Genomic DNA, 13,970 nt, shown 5'->3' on the forward strand with positions numbered 1-13,970 from the left:
CCATGGCAGCAGGCATCCTGGATAGCAGGTGACACTCATTGGCTTTGTAGTGGGGCTGGGAAGGGGTCCTGCTTCCAGGCTCACCCCCAGCCCCACTGCACAGATGCTGTCCCCCCCCCCAGCAGCCCCATCCCCCTGTCACCAGCTGTGCTGTGGGGTGAACACAACAGGCAGCTCATTAATAATTGAGCGGTGGATAAGCCGGCAGTTGGGTTGCACTGTGATAACAGCAGGGCTGTGTTTACCCAGAGCTGATAACCCCGGCCCTGGCTCCGCAGGCAAGGGTGGGGGGAAGTCATGGGCTGGGTGAGGGGGGCTTTGCCCACACCAGGATCCCAAGGTGGACCATAGGGCACCAGCTGCTGTTGCACCACAGTTGGTGGTTGGCTTTGCACTGTGGCCTGGTCCCAGGAGGGAGATGGAAGGGAGAAAGGACGTGACCTTCCCACTCTCTGCTCAACCCCGCTGTGACAAAACAGGAAGCGTGGTGTGGGAAGCTCCTGTTTATTCACACTACAGAAAAATCAGGAGGGCAAAGGGCCAGGGAGCATCTGTGAATGGCTTCACAGATTCTGTGCGATCTACTGGTCCTGTCCGCTATGGTTCCTGTGGAGAGAGCAGACACAGCGTCTGGGGCTGCCCCACGGAGGCAGAGACCCCAGGAACCCAGGTAGGGGCCTCATCCCTGCACCAACCCCCGAGCAGCCACCCCAGCAGGGAGGGGGAGAGCAACACGAGGATGGTTTGAGTTGACCTTGGCAGCGTCCTTTTCCTCGTCCTCTTCCTCGTACTTGGGCAGCTCGCCTTCCTCCCCCTGAGCCGCCACCTCCTCCTCTGTGTGTTCTTTAACCTGAAAGGCAGAGGTTGATCAGTGTCCCCTGCAGAACTCCACTGATCCCCACCACACTGCCATGCAGGGCTGGGGATGCTCACAGCTGCTGGTCCCAGTACCTTGCTGCCGCCTGGCTGCTGGGCCTCCGCCCGCGCCCTCCTCTGCAGCTCTGCTTCAATGACCTCGAAGAATTCCTTCTGGGCACGGTCGAGTGCGTCTTGGGGACTCTCCTCCAGCATCTCCTCTGCCTCCAAGCCCTGACCCTCCGACCTGGCGCGTTCCTTCAGCCTCATCTCCCGGTGCCGAGCTTCCAGAATCTTCTCCCTCTTGGTCTCCCGCTCGAACATCTAGGGCAGAGAGGGGCTGAGGGGAGCAGAGGACCCCATGGGGACAGCTACGTGCTGGCTGCACTAAGGGCTTTGCTTGCACAGGCATCCGGCTGCTCGCCACCTGGAGCACACATACCGCATTGGCCAGGCTCTTCTCGTTCCTCTGCAGGGTGCAGAGCCCAGAGGAGATTTCCAGCAGGGTGATGGTGCCCAGCTTTGAGCCGCAGCCCAGAATGCAGCCGTTGTCCTGCAAGCGCAGGCTGGAGAGGGGCTCATCGCAGATCTGGGGAGGGAGGATGGATGGATGTCAGTGTTTAGCCCTTATCTGGTGCCTCTAGGGAAGCCAGGCAGGATGAGCTGGCAGAGAGAAACCCATGTGTGTGCCAGCAATGGGAGCCTATGTGCGAATCTGGGGACTTGAAGGCTGCTGCTTGACAGAGCAGATCCAGAGCTCTGTACAGAGAGACCTGTACAGAGAGCTCCTCCACCCCTGACCCCATCCCCAGGTGCTCCTCACTCTGTGCCTTGAGGCTGGTGTTACTGCTGACCAGGGCAGCCCCCATTTCCCCCAGAGCGAGAGAACAGGAGCTGTGGTGAGCTGACCTTCAGGCTGAGGGATGGGTTGTTCTGTTTGAAGAGGAAGTCCCAGATGTCCAGTGTCCCATCCATTTTGGTCGTGAAGAAGACAGACGGCCTCACGGTGCTCCAGCAGCCATCCGTCAGGTAGGAGAGGTGGTACCTGCCCACAGACCCCACGCTCGCTGCCAGTTACTCTGCCACAGAGCAGGAGGGTTTTTTGCAGGGCCAACCTATGCACGCTGACACCTACCTGGTCCACATAATTGATGATTCCTTTGTCTCCTCCGACCAGATCCGAGCAGTCCAGTCACCAACCGTCAGGAAGATTTTGGGGAAGAAAGGATTCCTGGCCAGCGCGTAGACAGGCCCATGGTGGCCGCTGTAGATGCTGGTGATTTTCTCGGGGGGCGTCTTGGCTTTGCGGTTGCAGGCGATGACGATGCCCTGCTCTGTGCCCACCATGAACTTGGTAGGCTGAGGGTGGGAGCAGGAGAGCAGCTGTCAGCAGGATGGGACCCCGTGGTGTGGGGGACGGCTGCTCAGTGAAGGGCTGTGCAGTGTGACGAGGGGAGCCGGCTGCAGGCAGCAACGGGCAGAATGGAGCCCTGGGACACACCGTGATCAGGGGGCTTCAGAGGCTGAGCTGCCAGCGTGGCCCCATACTTTAGGAGCACACCAGCTTCTGACAGATAAAGGTGGCTGAGAACATGCTGCAACACTGTGCTCCAGGCACTGGCACTGCTTGCCCTGCTCAGGTTTGCCCAGCTCACACACCTGCCACGTTTAAGACACCATTTGTGTGCAGGAAGCTCACCATGGTGGGCTCAAATTCCAGCGTGCTGGCACCCAGAGCATTTTCCAGCAGCTCCTTGCGTGTGATGTCCAAGACCAGTGCCTCAGTGGGCTCAGATAGCTTGCGGATGTCCCACCACAGGACCTGCAGGGGAAGGATACTTCAGGGCAGGGGCTGCTCTCAGCCATGAGTGCTGGGAAGCCAAGCAGCCTGGAGCTGGGCAGCTGCCTTGTGCCAAAGCATGCTGGGCTGCCGGTGCCTGCCAGCAGCGACCGTACGAGCACCCAGCCCTTTCCCTGTCCCTGCCATTTACCTGCCCATCAGTGGAGGCTGAGAAGCATTCAGTGCCAGTTTTGGACTGCAGCCAGATGGCACCATACACAGGGTCTCTGTGGCTGGCCTCTACGGTGGACACCTCCACAGGCAGCCCCCCCTTCCTGGTGTCCCAGTAAGCTGTGAAAGAAAAGGAGCTGTCAAGATATTCTCCAGCTGCCTTGCCCAGCTCCTTGAAACCAGGGAAGGGCCCTGAGGCTGGGATCCTGCTACTGTGATCACACGTGGAGATGCCCATCCTGAAGGGATGAACAATTTGTGCTTTCTGCAAACATGAAGCTAGATGGTGGGAACAGTAAATAGCCCCAGTACTTTCAGCAATAATTTCTATGGCAGCTGCACTGCAATCCCGAGAGGCAATTCATCCCCCCAGCTCCTCTCCTGCTCTGCAGAAAGGTTGCAGCAGTGGTCTTAACACCCCCAACAGCAGTTCTTGTGCTCAGTGCCGCTCAAAACCATCCTATCTGACCTGACCCTGGCTGCTCTCTCCTCCCACGTGCCTTAAGGGCAGCGACTAACAAAGGCAGATCCCAGGAACAGCAGCAGCTATCCATCCCTATCTGCCTCCAACAGGCAGCAGAGGACAGGTCATGGCGCAGGTTGGGCAGCTGGGCCCTGGTGGCACTGAGCCACACTCGCTCCCTCTCTCTTGCTTCTAATCAGGCAATTGGATGTGATGGCGCACGCCCTGCTGGGCCGGTGCCACACGCCTGGGGAGCTGTGCAGGACGTGCTGAAATCCCCCCTCCATCACCTGCAGAGCGTGCAGGAACAGCTCCGTGATGCCTGCCCTGTCAGATCTGATTGCTGCTGCAAATGGCAAGGAAAACATCAAAATGAGAGCAATTAAACCAAAGGGCTTGCGCAGCCAAGTAAATAACAGCCATAAAACAAAGCTAGCAAAGAGGGGCCCTTTACCAGGCACGTGAAACAACAGCACAAAAACAATTCATTGAATTAAGTGATGGCAACTCTTCTGGGCTTTTGCCACATGAAAAGATGTGGCTGTGGGTGAGGCAGGAGTGCAGCACGTGTAACTGCTCGGTGCTCTGACCCAGCAGCACCTGCCACACTCTGGCTGAGCACCCCAAGTGCCTGCGACGTGCTGGGTAACAGGGCAGGTTCTGAGCAGCCCCGAGAGGAGCAGGGTGTGGTAGTGCTGGAACCAAGCTCTTGTTGAATTTAAACAAAGCCAGACCCTCCTTATCGTGGCTTCATGCATAACCCATCTTCCTTACCCATCTGTCCATTGTAGCATCCCCCCACCAGGATGTGAGAGTCTTTGGGGTTGTACTCCAGGCTCACAAGAGGGGATGATGGCTTGAGAACCAGCTCCGGCTTGTTGGGATTTTCTGCCAAGAAGGAATGAGTAAAGAGTGATGTGCAAAGGCAGCCCAGAGGCACAGCGCCCTGCTTCCAAAGCAGGCTCTCACACCACGTCACAGGGATGGGAGGTGACCTGCCCTTGGCTGTCAGCCTGGGGACGAACCCATGCTATCCTGACCTGCTTCTTGGTACTTTTCACTCCAAAATGCAGCAGGTTCGAGCCTGACAGAAGAGGGCAGTCCTCAGCCTGGGCTTATGCTGCCTCTTAATCAAGCACAGATGAACCATAGAAACACAAAAACCACATAAGAGACATGTGGCTCAGCTGCCTGTTGTGGTCGCAGGCGCTCTGGCTCATGAACTCATGTAGTGGGATTTGAGCACCTGCTGACCAGCTTTCAGGTCCCATTTCTGCCCTGCTTTGCATTGATCTGTGGGCAAAACAGAAACCCAACCCCTGCTCTCCTCCTCTAGAGCCTTGTGGTGCTTTACTACATCTGTGAGATGCTTTGAACGCACAGAGTGCTTCCGCAGTGGCAACATTACTGACAAGCAAGTTTTCTCATCCCCTTACCGAGATCCCAGATGTATGAGTCAAAGCTCATGTCTTCTGCATTCTGCTGGAACTCCAGGCTGGAATAAGCCACTGCCAGCTTCTTGCATCTGTCAGGGTGCCAGGACAGATGGGCGGCTGTCCTCTTTGTTACATTTGGATCCCTTTTGATAGCAGGACATCAAAAAAAGATGTTAGTTTGTTAACAGCTTTGTCACACCCTGGGATGACGGTGGGAATCGCAATTAAAACAAGCTGCAGCCCTTGAGCATTGAGTGCAGGAAATGATTCTCCTGGGGGCTGGGTGGGGGAAGAAGAGTTGATGATTTAATAAAGTCTTTCCAGTTATACATCTCTAAGAATCCAATTATGTTACCGGATCTGACTTCTAGAAATGACCTAACAGCCCCTGACATGTGCAAAATAATCTTTGAGGCATTAACAAAAAAAAAAAAGGATTCTGCCTAGATCAGTGTTAGAAGATGCTCAGAGCTGCGTCTGCCCATGGGCATTGGCACATATGTTTGAACTGCCCAGGCAGGACAGGGAGGGGAGGAATAGACGGGTTACAGGGCACGGGGCAGCAGGAGGTCTCCCCATCCATGAACTGTTCTAAAGCCATGGCTTCCCCCTTGCTTGCTCTAGTTTTTAGCAGCCTGTCACAGGGCTGCAGAGCAGGATGAGCACTGCAGACAGAGATGGGAACGATTGTGGGTTTTGCAAAGGGAACGGCGGTTCGACCTGATGACGTTGATGGTTTTGGCGGAAGGAGCCTCGTCTTCCAACTCATCCACCTCCTCCTCCCTGAAGTACTCCTCGTAGATGTCGATGGTGTTGTTCTGCTTGACGCAGTGCTCCATCAGCTGCGGGCAGAGCAACGTGAGGTCACACTGACAGCCTGGGGCAGCAGGCAGGCGTGGGGACAAGGGATGGGCGTGGGGACAAGGGATGGGCATGGGGACAAGGGACGGGCCCGGCCTCACCACCCCGAGGTATGTGATGGTGTTGACGTAGTTCTCCTCTTTCTCCACTTTCTTGCGGAAGCGCGAGGTCTGCTCCAGCTCCTGCGGGTTGATGTCCCTGGGCCAGCCGCCCTCCACGTGGTTCAGACCGCGGCTCTCCACCTCCACCCGCTCCGTGTTGGCCTGCAGGGAGCGACAGGCCGCAATTAACGAAGTCCGCAGGGCTCACAGCCCGGCCCCGCGCGGCCCTGCGGCCCGGCCCTGCCCACTCACCTCGTGCTCCGACATCTCGCTGCCATGCTGCACGCAGGCGTCCACCGGGTTCCGCAGCACGAAGCTGTCGGCCAAGCTGGGGTCGGGCTGGATGTCCACGCACACCTTGGCGGGGCAGTCGGAGAAGTTGCAGTGGCGGCCGAACTCGCTGCGCTTCCTGGTGTAGACGTGGACGATCTCCATGGTGGGCCCGGGCCGAGGCCTGGCTCAGCGCGGGCAGACCGGGCCGCGTTCGCCGTTACCCGGCAACAGCGGGCTGGCGTCACGTGATGGCGCCGCCATCTTGGGAAGGGCAAGGCGGGCGTGTCCGCCGCTCGCCGCCATGTTGGGAGGGCAGAACGTGGCTAATTAGGATCAGCTAACACTGGGACCGGCTTTGTAATTAGGAACAGGCTTGGACTTGCGTGTGTGTGTCCAGCCTCAGCAGCCACAGCCTCGCATCCCCTGCTGGTACCCTGACTGCAGGCCACAGCCAGACCCCATCCCAACACAACCCTCCTGCATGTGGCTGGCAGCCCCCCCTCACACCCATAGCGACCTGGGGCTGGGAACCACAGGGCATCCATGATAGCTGCAGCACCCACAGCGCCCAGTGGAAGAGCAGCAGCATCTCCCAGCTCACACCCAGCGTCCCCCAGGTCACTCTCAGGTTCTGCAGAGAGCAGCCCAAGATGTGACAGGACACTCAGATCCCATCAGCAGCCCCACGTTGCCGCTCACAGCACCCCGGACCCCCCCCAGGATGGACAACTCCGTGCCCCCGGGGAGGCTGAGACAGCAGGGAGGAGATGGTTTTTAGTACAATAAATGTTTATTGTCTTTGCCCCGAGGGCACATAGAAACGAGGCAGGACCCCCACTCCTCCCAGTGGGAGTCCCAATGAGGTTAGTCCACATGCGCTGGGGAACAGCTCTCCTATGGTACCGTTACATCAAAACGTTAAAAGCCAAAAAAAAAACCAAAACAAACCAAAACAAACCATTAAAAACCTTCAGGTTACCAACAGCCAATAATGCTAGTCACGTGTAACAGACAGATGGAGTCAGGGGACAAAGGGATATGTACAGTTATCTTTAAAAGACACAGCGAGTCACTGCTATCAAGTAGTACCCAATGGGGCTCTGCCCCTGCTCTGCCACTGCACTGTTAGCTCACAGGGAGCTGGCAAAACAGGGAGGGGACAACCAGAACTGCAGCCCAGAGGTCCCAGGGCAGCCCACACCAAAATGAACCACCACAAAGGGCCTCAATCAGCCCACGCTGGCTCCTCCTGGCTCCTTTGCTGCACCCTGGCTTAGCACGGAGCTCTGGCAATGCGGGCATGGTGGCAGGGATGTGTCCCCTATTGGCACAGCCAGCTCCAGTCCTTAAAGCTCTCCAGGGAATTTGTGGCTACCCCAGAGCTGTCCTGCACGTAACAGGGGAACCTGCCCCAGGGAGCAGGACTGCCAAAAAGAGCCAACAAGCCAACATGCATCGCAGCAAATCCAAGCTGGAACAGAGGTGGCAAGCTGAGCTGCGTCTCTGCCCTTAAGGTAACTTACAAAATGCAAAGCAAAAGAAAGCCAGCAGGGTCAAGACATCCCTATCCCACACCCCTTGGCATAGAGAAGGTGGTGGGGTCACTAGTGGTTGGTACTGCATTGCTACGGGATGAGGGAGCTGCTCTGGGACAACCCCAGTCCCAGGGTGCGCTCCAGTCAAAGGAACCCAGATAAGGTCCCTGTCCGTGGCATAAAACCACCTCAAGCAGGTGCAGGTGGAAAGGGAGAGGTGAACAACCTCCAGCCTTCCAGGAGAGCCGCAGTCAGTCCAGGAAAGCATCCCATAAGGCAGAAAGACGTGAGAGTGAGCAGAAGCTGCCAGGGAAGAGAGCGCAGGGAGCATGGATCCCATGGCCGGAGCTCATCTGCAGCCCCTCGCCCACCAAGGGGCTCTGGGTGTCTTTGGTTTCCATCGGGGGATGCCAGTGGCTTTTTCTCCTCCCTCGAGCTGCAGGACGAGCTGCTAGGCTGGGAACTCGGTGTGCTGGGGCCGGAGGTGCTCGTCGGTGACGGACAGGTAGGTGGCTCGCATGCTTGGGGAGTACTGCAGGAGAAGGCAGGGTGAGCACAGCCAGAGCCCCCCAGCAAACACCCACATCCCTCCCAGCCCAGCATCACTGCTAGCAAAGAGAAAGCCTGAGGATGGATGGGAAAATTGCTTCCTATTGGTATTAATCCCCATTAACCTGGGTCTCTCCAGCCTCTGCCCCAGCTGGAAGTTGGGAGAGTCGCCAGACAAAACCTCCAGCTCTGATAATGGAGCACAATCCAATTTCTACAGCACTTTGCTGGAGGGAGGAGCACCCTGACTTGGCATTAAGGAAGATTATTCTGAGTTCGTTATTTCGGACTACAAAAGTCCTTCCTTAGGGATCTGAATCCTGGTTAAATTCAACCACTCAGGGTGGGGAGAAGCGCTCAAATTAATCCCTGTGTTCATCCACCCCCCCAAGAGCAGCCCTCCAGCTGTGAGGGCTGTGCAATCGGATTAAAGCCTCCACGCTTTCACCTGATTGCAAAAACTGTCCCCAGCAGAAGAGAGCATGGGGACCTCAACCATCACAGCAGTGCCACGGCTGTCACCCTGTTCCCATGGCAGCCCCACAGTGGCAGCGCTGCAAGGGGTGAGCTGGGATGGGGAGGAATGAGTCCTTGGGATGCAGGCATGGAAACAGATAGATGCTGTTAGAAGAGGGAGAAAAACTGCACAGAGAAGGGATGGGGATGGAGACCACTTCCAGCCCCCTGGCACAGGCAGGCTGCAAACTGAACGTGGCCCTGTCCCTCCCCAGCCCTCCACGCTCTGCCCAGGAGCAAAGAAGCCCCAGAGAAGAAAGGATGGAGGGAGCTACAAGGGTGGAAGTGAGGACAGGAGCCCAGGGACAAGAATTGGGGAGGATGAAGCAACTGAACTTACTCTTGATGGGCAACTTAGCTCCAAAATAATTGATGCAAAACAAAACAAAAAGAAATAAAATAAAGCGGGCATTAACAGGCAGGGTGGGTTTAAATAAACAGCAGAGGCAGGGGGGGAGGGGATGTGAGCACGCATGGATTACTGCACAAAGTGTCCTTTGAAATTCTTGGGATGAGTTAGAAAAAAAAAAAAGAAAAGTAAAGCAGACAGAAAGAGAACTATTTTGGTCTCCTCCAAGCACGTGGTTGGTGACCTCTCCCTGTAGCCCTCATGGGCTGGTGAGGAACTGGGTTAGTGAGATGGGGAGCAGCGATCTGCAGGCAGATCCGGCACAAGAGGAGGGAGCCCTGCCCCACTGCACAGCCCCATGGGGGCTCCCAGCACCCGACGCCCACAGTCACAAGAAGGATTTGGCCTCGGCTGCCCACTGTACCGTGGGAGGGGGGGAGCCCCTGCCGATCAGCGGCACGTTCTCGTAGCGTGGGTTCCCTCCGAAGAGCACCGCTTGGTTCCTGCATGGAGAAAGAGATGCTTAGTGGGGTAAAGCCCCCAGCGCAGCATCCCCTGGGTGTGGGGAACCCCTGGGTGGGCTCACATGTACTCGGAGACCGGGGCATTGGAGATGGTCTGTGCCGGGGGGTGCAGGCTGCTCTGGCTGCCCAGGCTGCTGCTGTAGCTGCAGAAGCTGCGGAGCTGGCCCCGCACTGGGTGGTGGGCAGCAATGCGCCGTGCCTGCGGGTTGAAGGGGTCTTCCTCATCGATGTCATCGTAGTCCTGCTCCCTGCAGGGCATCGAGGTGCCTGTTATCATCAGTCCCAGGAGCAAAAAGCAAGGGAGGGGTCCGCGCTGCCCCCACCTGCCTGCCAGGTGCCGCCAGGCACGCGCCGCAGCACAGACCATGGTGGAAAAGGAGGCGGCCACCAGCAGGGAGAAGAGCACCAGGTAGAGCAGCCCCTCCACGCCATCGTAGCAGATGCCAATGAGAGCATCCAGGTAGTCCTGCAGCAATGGGATGGGGTAGGGATGGAGGCTTGGGGGACCCTGGAGGCTGCGTGGCTGTGTCCTGGCCCCCCCTCACCTTGTGCAGACCGCGGCAGTCCAGCAGGGCTGTGAGCTGATGCAGGCTGGTCTCTGAGGTGTTGAGCAGCTGCTGGACCCCCAGCAGGTCTTTCTGTGGAGAACAGAAGGGTGAGAACAGATGGGAACAGGGGACCAAACCCCACTCCCTCCACCCCATACCTCAGCCATTGGGAAGAGAGGCAGGGCGAACTGGATCAAGCCCTGGGTCTGCATCTGCATGGTGGTGAGCGAGCGCTGGAAGACAGTGAGAGCCTGCAAGAGGCAGCGGGGGGGGTCAGAGCTGGGTGGCCACCCCCCACCCCAAGGATCCCATCCCCCCATACCTGCTGGAAGGGACTGCTCAGGCTCTGCTCACAGTACAGATAATAGTGAACAACCTCTGTGAAGTAAAACAGAGATGTCAGTGTGAGCACCACAGAGAGCAGCATAGGGAGAGTCAGAGCATGGAGCACGGCTCCCCTGAGCCCCCACCATCACGTTTTAGGGAGCACTAGGGCTCTCTACCTGCACTGATCTCGCTCTCTGTCTGGTTCATGATGAATTTATCCGGGGCCACACAGAAGTCACTGGTGCCCTGTGGGGATGAGACAGAGCACAGTGGGGTTGGGACGGCGCTCAGCAGCCCCACAGCCACGCCACGGCCCCCACTCACCACCGCTGCAGCCGTGTCCACAGCCATGGAGCACCAGCTGAGGATGAGGGTCAGGAGCCCACAGCACAGCATCCTGCAGGGAGAGGGATGAGCACGACAGGATGGCACCACAGGGACAGCCCCATCCCGGCCCTGGGTGGACACTCACATGGTGAGGAGGCAGCGGGAGTGTTTGGCCAGCCCCAGGCAGGCCAGCAGGCAGACGGTGAGAACAAGGATAAAGAAGAGGAGGTAGGACAGCCACCTGGGTGCAGAGGAAGGCCTCCATCAGTTTATTCTTCCCAGCACCCCAGGGTGGTGAATGCTCAGAATGCTGTCCCATCTCACCGGTAGTACTCCACATAGGAGACGTTGGCAGCCAGAGCAGTCAGGTCGTCACTGACACCATGCCAGCTAGGCAGCCCTGAGAGCTGCAGCACGATGTTGCCTGACAGCTGCTGCAGGAACTTGAGGGTCTGCAGGTAGTCAGCCCGTGCTGCCAGCACTTCGGTCAGCTGCTCCAGGTGCTGCTCCAGGGCCACCTGCAGCTGCTGTGTGGTGCTTGCCACCTGGGGACGAGGCACAGGGGGGATGAGGATGGCTCGAAAGGGGCTTGGGGGTGCAGACAGTGAGTGATGCCTGGCTCAGAACAAGGTTCAAGGTGTCCTGCTGCCCTCTCCAGCCTTGGCCACTCCATGAATGAGAGTTAGTGTGGAGAGGGGTGGGGAGGGGGGATAACCTTACACTTTGGGCAGATATCTGCATCCCCAACTCAAGGGATGCAGCAGGGAAGGGCAGCTGAGGCACAGTGGGGACGGCCCCGTCACGGATAACACAGCACAAAGGCCCCATTCTGCAGGGCTGACGTCAGCCTCCTGTGCTCAGCTCAGCCCGGCTGCCCCAGGGGGCTCATCCCAGCCCCGTGGCATGGCTGGGGAGGGTCCCTTGCAGCCCCCCCCTCCTGCATGGGAACATCAGTCCCATTTCAGGCGGATTTTCAGTGCTTTCTGCCCTTGGACACACTGGCTTTGCAAGGAAAAGCTATGAGCGTGCAGCAGCAGAGCAGCATCCAGGGGCACGGGGGAGGGGGGTCTCACAGCCCTACCAGTGTGTTGATGCCAGTCAGGGTGTGGTTAGCGTTGTCCAGGGCGTAGAGCAGCTGGTAAATCCCATCGTTGGTCTCACTGTTCCCATAGAAGCCGATACCAACAGCCGTGCTGGGGGCAGACAGAGGACCCGGGTTAGAGAAAGGGGAAATGCTCACCCCAAGGCCCCAAGGCAGCGCTTAGCTTTGTGGATGGGGACAGCACTGCAGTGGGGACCTGCTCTGATCTGGTGACTGTGGCTTGGGGACACCCAGGGATAGCACTGCAATGGGGATGCGCTCTGACTCGGTGATACCCAAGCCCAGAACTGCTCCATGGGCTGGGCACTGGATCCTGCCAGACCCGGAGAGATCAAGGCAAAGCAGATTAGGGGAATGAGCTGGAAAACACCCACTGCTGACAAGCAACCCAGTGGGCAAAGCAGCAGGGATGCACCCAACCCCAGCACGTGCCTGTGGCCACACCAATAAAAATGACAAACACCAACCCATCCACTCCAATTTGGTCTCAGCCCAAGATCCCGCTGCATTCAGAGCCCTTGGGGGCTGCGAGCGCCACGTCCCTGTGCTCTGCCTTAGGATTGGGGAGAGATCATAGGACAGGTGCAGGGAGCTCAGCGGGGACATTTGCTGTGCAGCGCAGGCAGACAGTGAGCCTTTGTCTGCTGCGCGACGAAAGGGAACCGCGTGCTGCTCCCGGGGGCTCAAAGGGGGGGAACAAGAGAAGGGGTGGACAGGGCAAAGCGCTGCTGCCCCTTGCCTAATTGCTGCGGCCACAATTAATGGTGGTCACAATCCACAATTAAAGGCGGCCACAACGAAGCGCGGCCGCGCCAGGCTGCCAGCTGGGTCACAGCACTGCCTGCCATCTGCCACGGGCTGGGATTAGCGACTGCTGGGATTAGTGGGAGGGTGGTAAAGGGATGGGGATGAGACCCCGGGGCTGTCCTGGTGTGGCGCGGGCATGGAAGTGATGCGCAGCAGCGCGGGACACGGTGGCAGCACCCCTCACCAGCAGACAAGCCCGGCGGTGACAGCCATCCAGGTGACACAGCAGGAGCGGGGCCGCTTGGCGTCGGGCTCCTGGTCCCGCTTGCAGCAGCAGAAGCAGATCAGGTAGATGGTGAGGAAGAGGAGGTTGATGCCGAGACAGACGGCGGACACCAAGCCGAAGAAAAGCAGCGACTGCGGAGGGAAAGGGGACGCCGTGCGGCTCGCAGAGCGATTCAGGGAAGAGGCGCTGGGGGGTGCTGGGTGGCGGGGCTTCCCACGGGACGGTCACAAGGGGAAAGAGGAAGCGGCGCCCGTTCGCGTCCCCGTTCCCGCGGCGCAGGGTGGGTGCGGAGCCGGGAAGGCATTGCCGTGTTCGGGCAGTGCCCGGGATGCTCAGCGCAGGGACCGCACAGCGCTCTATCGGGGGGGTTCGCACAGCGCTGCCCCGCACCGGGATCCGCTGTAGTTGCGGTTCGGCGGTACCGGGAACCGGGGGTACCGGAGGTACCGGGATTCACGGCGGGGCCCAAACGTGCCCTCCCCGGAAAGAAGAGCGCTTTGTGCCGGCAGCAGGAGGGGTGAAAGCGGTCACTGCAAGGAGCGGGTGCTTCTTTGTGTCGGTGCGCGAACCCCCCAGCGCGGAGCGCACCCCCCAAAAGCCCGTTGCCGAATGAGCGTCGGGAGCGCGGGGGGATGGAGGACCCGAGCCCAGGGAAGGGGGGGCACGAAGCGCGGGGTCCGTACCTGCTGGTAGTCGGGGTCCCGCGGGTGGAAAGCGGCTGGCACGGGCTGCAGGCGCAAGCCGCGGTGGGGCAGCCCGTGCAGCCAGGCCGCCCACCAGGGCGCCAGGTAATCGGCGCGGGCGGGCGGCATGGCGGGGCCGGGTCGGGCCGGGGCCGCTGATGGCGGGGGGCAACGCGCCACCACGCCGCGCTCCGCCCACCGGGCCACGCCCCCATCCGAGTGGCCACGCCCACCTCAGAGACCACGCCCTCCTCCTGGCCACGCCCCCTCGGAAAGCGCGGGCCGCGTGCTGCCCCGCGCCGGGCGGCTCTTTGCTCCCCGGCGTTTGGTCGAGATGCCTGGATCGCCCCGTCCGGCTGCAGGCTCAGCGCCCTGATGGAGATGCAGGAATCTCCGTTCTTTGTTGGAGGGTTGCAACAGGATAAAGGCCCCTTCCAGCTCAAAGGATTCTGTTCTCTCCTTGCGTTGAAGCACCGC

General features: G+C 59.1%; 2 protein-coding genes across 4 annotated transcripts; both read right to left on the minus strand.

Moving 5' to 3' along the window:
- Nucleotides 1-502: 502 nt before the first annotated feature.
- DNAI2 (dynein axonemal intermediate chain 2) lies at nucleotides 503-6,195 on the minus strand. The gene is made up of 13 exons (XM_048965021.1): nucleotides 5,980-6,195; nucleotides 5,728-5,889; nucleotides 5,486-5,607; nucleotides 4,766-4,908; nucleotides 4,104-4,217; nucleotides 2,847-2,986; nucleotides 2,555-2,677; nucleotides 1,991-2,214; nucleotides 1,765-1,900; nucleotides 1,298-1,444; nucleotides 952-1,179; nucleotides 755-850; nucleotides 503-606 (listed from the first exon to the last, which is right to left on the minus strand). The coding sequence occupies exons 1-13, from the start codon at nucleotides 6,160-6,162 to the stop codon at nucleotides 598-600; spliced, it is 1,827 nt and encodes a 608-aa protein (XP_048820978.1). The 5' UTR covers nucleotides 6,163-6,195; the 3' UTR covers nucleotides 503-597.
- Nucleotides 6,196-6,774: 579 nt separating this feature from the next.
- On the minus strand, nucleotides 6,775-13,708 carry TTYH2 (tweety family member 2). Of its 3 annotated transcripts, XM_048965408.1 has the most exons (14): nucleotides 13,494-13,708; nucleotides 12,769-12,941; nucleotides 11,757-11,868; nucleotides 11,000-11,220; nucleotides 10,821-10,916; nucleotides 10,673-10,745; nucleotides 10,525-10,594; nucleotides 10,344-10,399; nucleotides 10,180-10,272; nucleotides 10,019-10,111; nucleotides 9,797-9,939; nucleotides 9,536-9,721; nucleotides 9,374-9,452; nucleotides 6,775-8,067 (listed from the first exon to the last, which is right to left on the minus strand). In XM_048965408.1, exons 1-14 carry the CDS (start codon nucleotides 13,620-13,622, stop codon nucleotides 7,987-7,989), a joined length of 1,605 nt encoding a protein of 534 aa, XP_048821365.1. In that variant the 5' UTR covers nucleotides 13,623-13,708; the 3' UTR covers nucleotides 6,775-7,986. The 3 variants fall into 3 exon arrangements, with proteins under 3 accessions (XP_048821365.1, XP_048821366.1, XP_048821367.1); XM_048965409.1 differs by lacking the exon at nucleotides 12,769-12,941 and having other exon boundaries at nucleotides 13,494-13,706; XM_048965410.1 differs by lacking the exons at nucleotides 10,821-10,916; nucleotides 11,000-11,220; nucleotides 11,757-11,868; nucleotides 12,769-12,941; nucleotides 13,494-13,708 and having other exon boundaries at nucleotides 10,525-10,586; nucleotides 10,673-10,725.
- Between the last annotated feature and the right edge of the window lie 262 nt (nucleotides 13,709-13,970).

This window comes from Lagopus muta, chromosome 18 (genome assembly GCF_023343835.1).
Source record: "Lagopus muta isolate bLagMut1 chromosome 18, bLagMut1 primary, whole genome shotgun sequence".
In the NCBI taxonomy this organism is placed as follows: Eukaryota; Metazoa; Chordata; class Aves; order Galliformes; family Phasianidae; genus Lagopus; species Lagopus muta.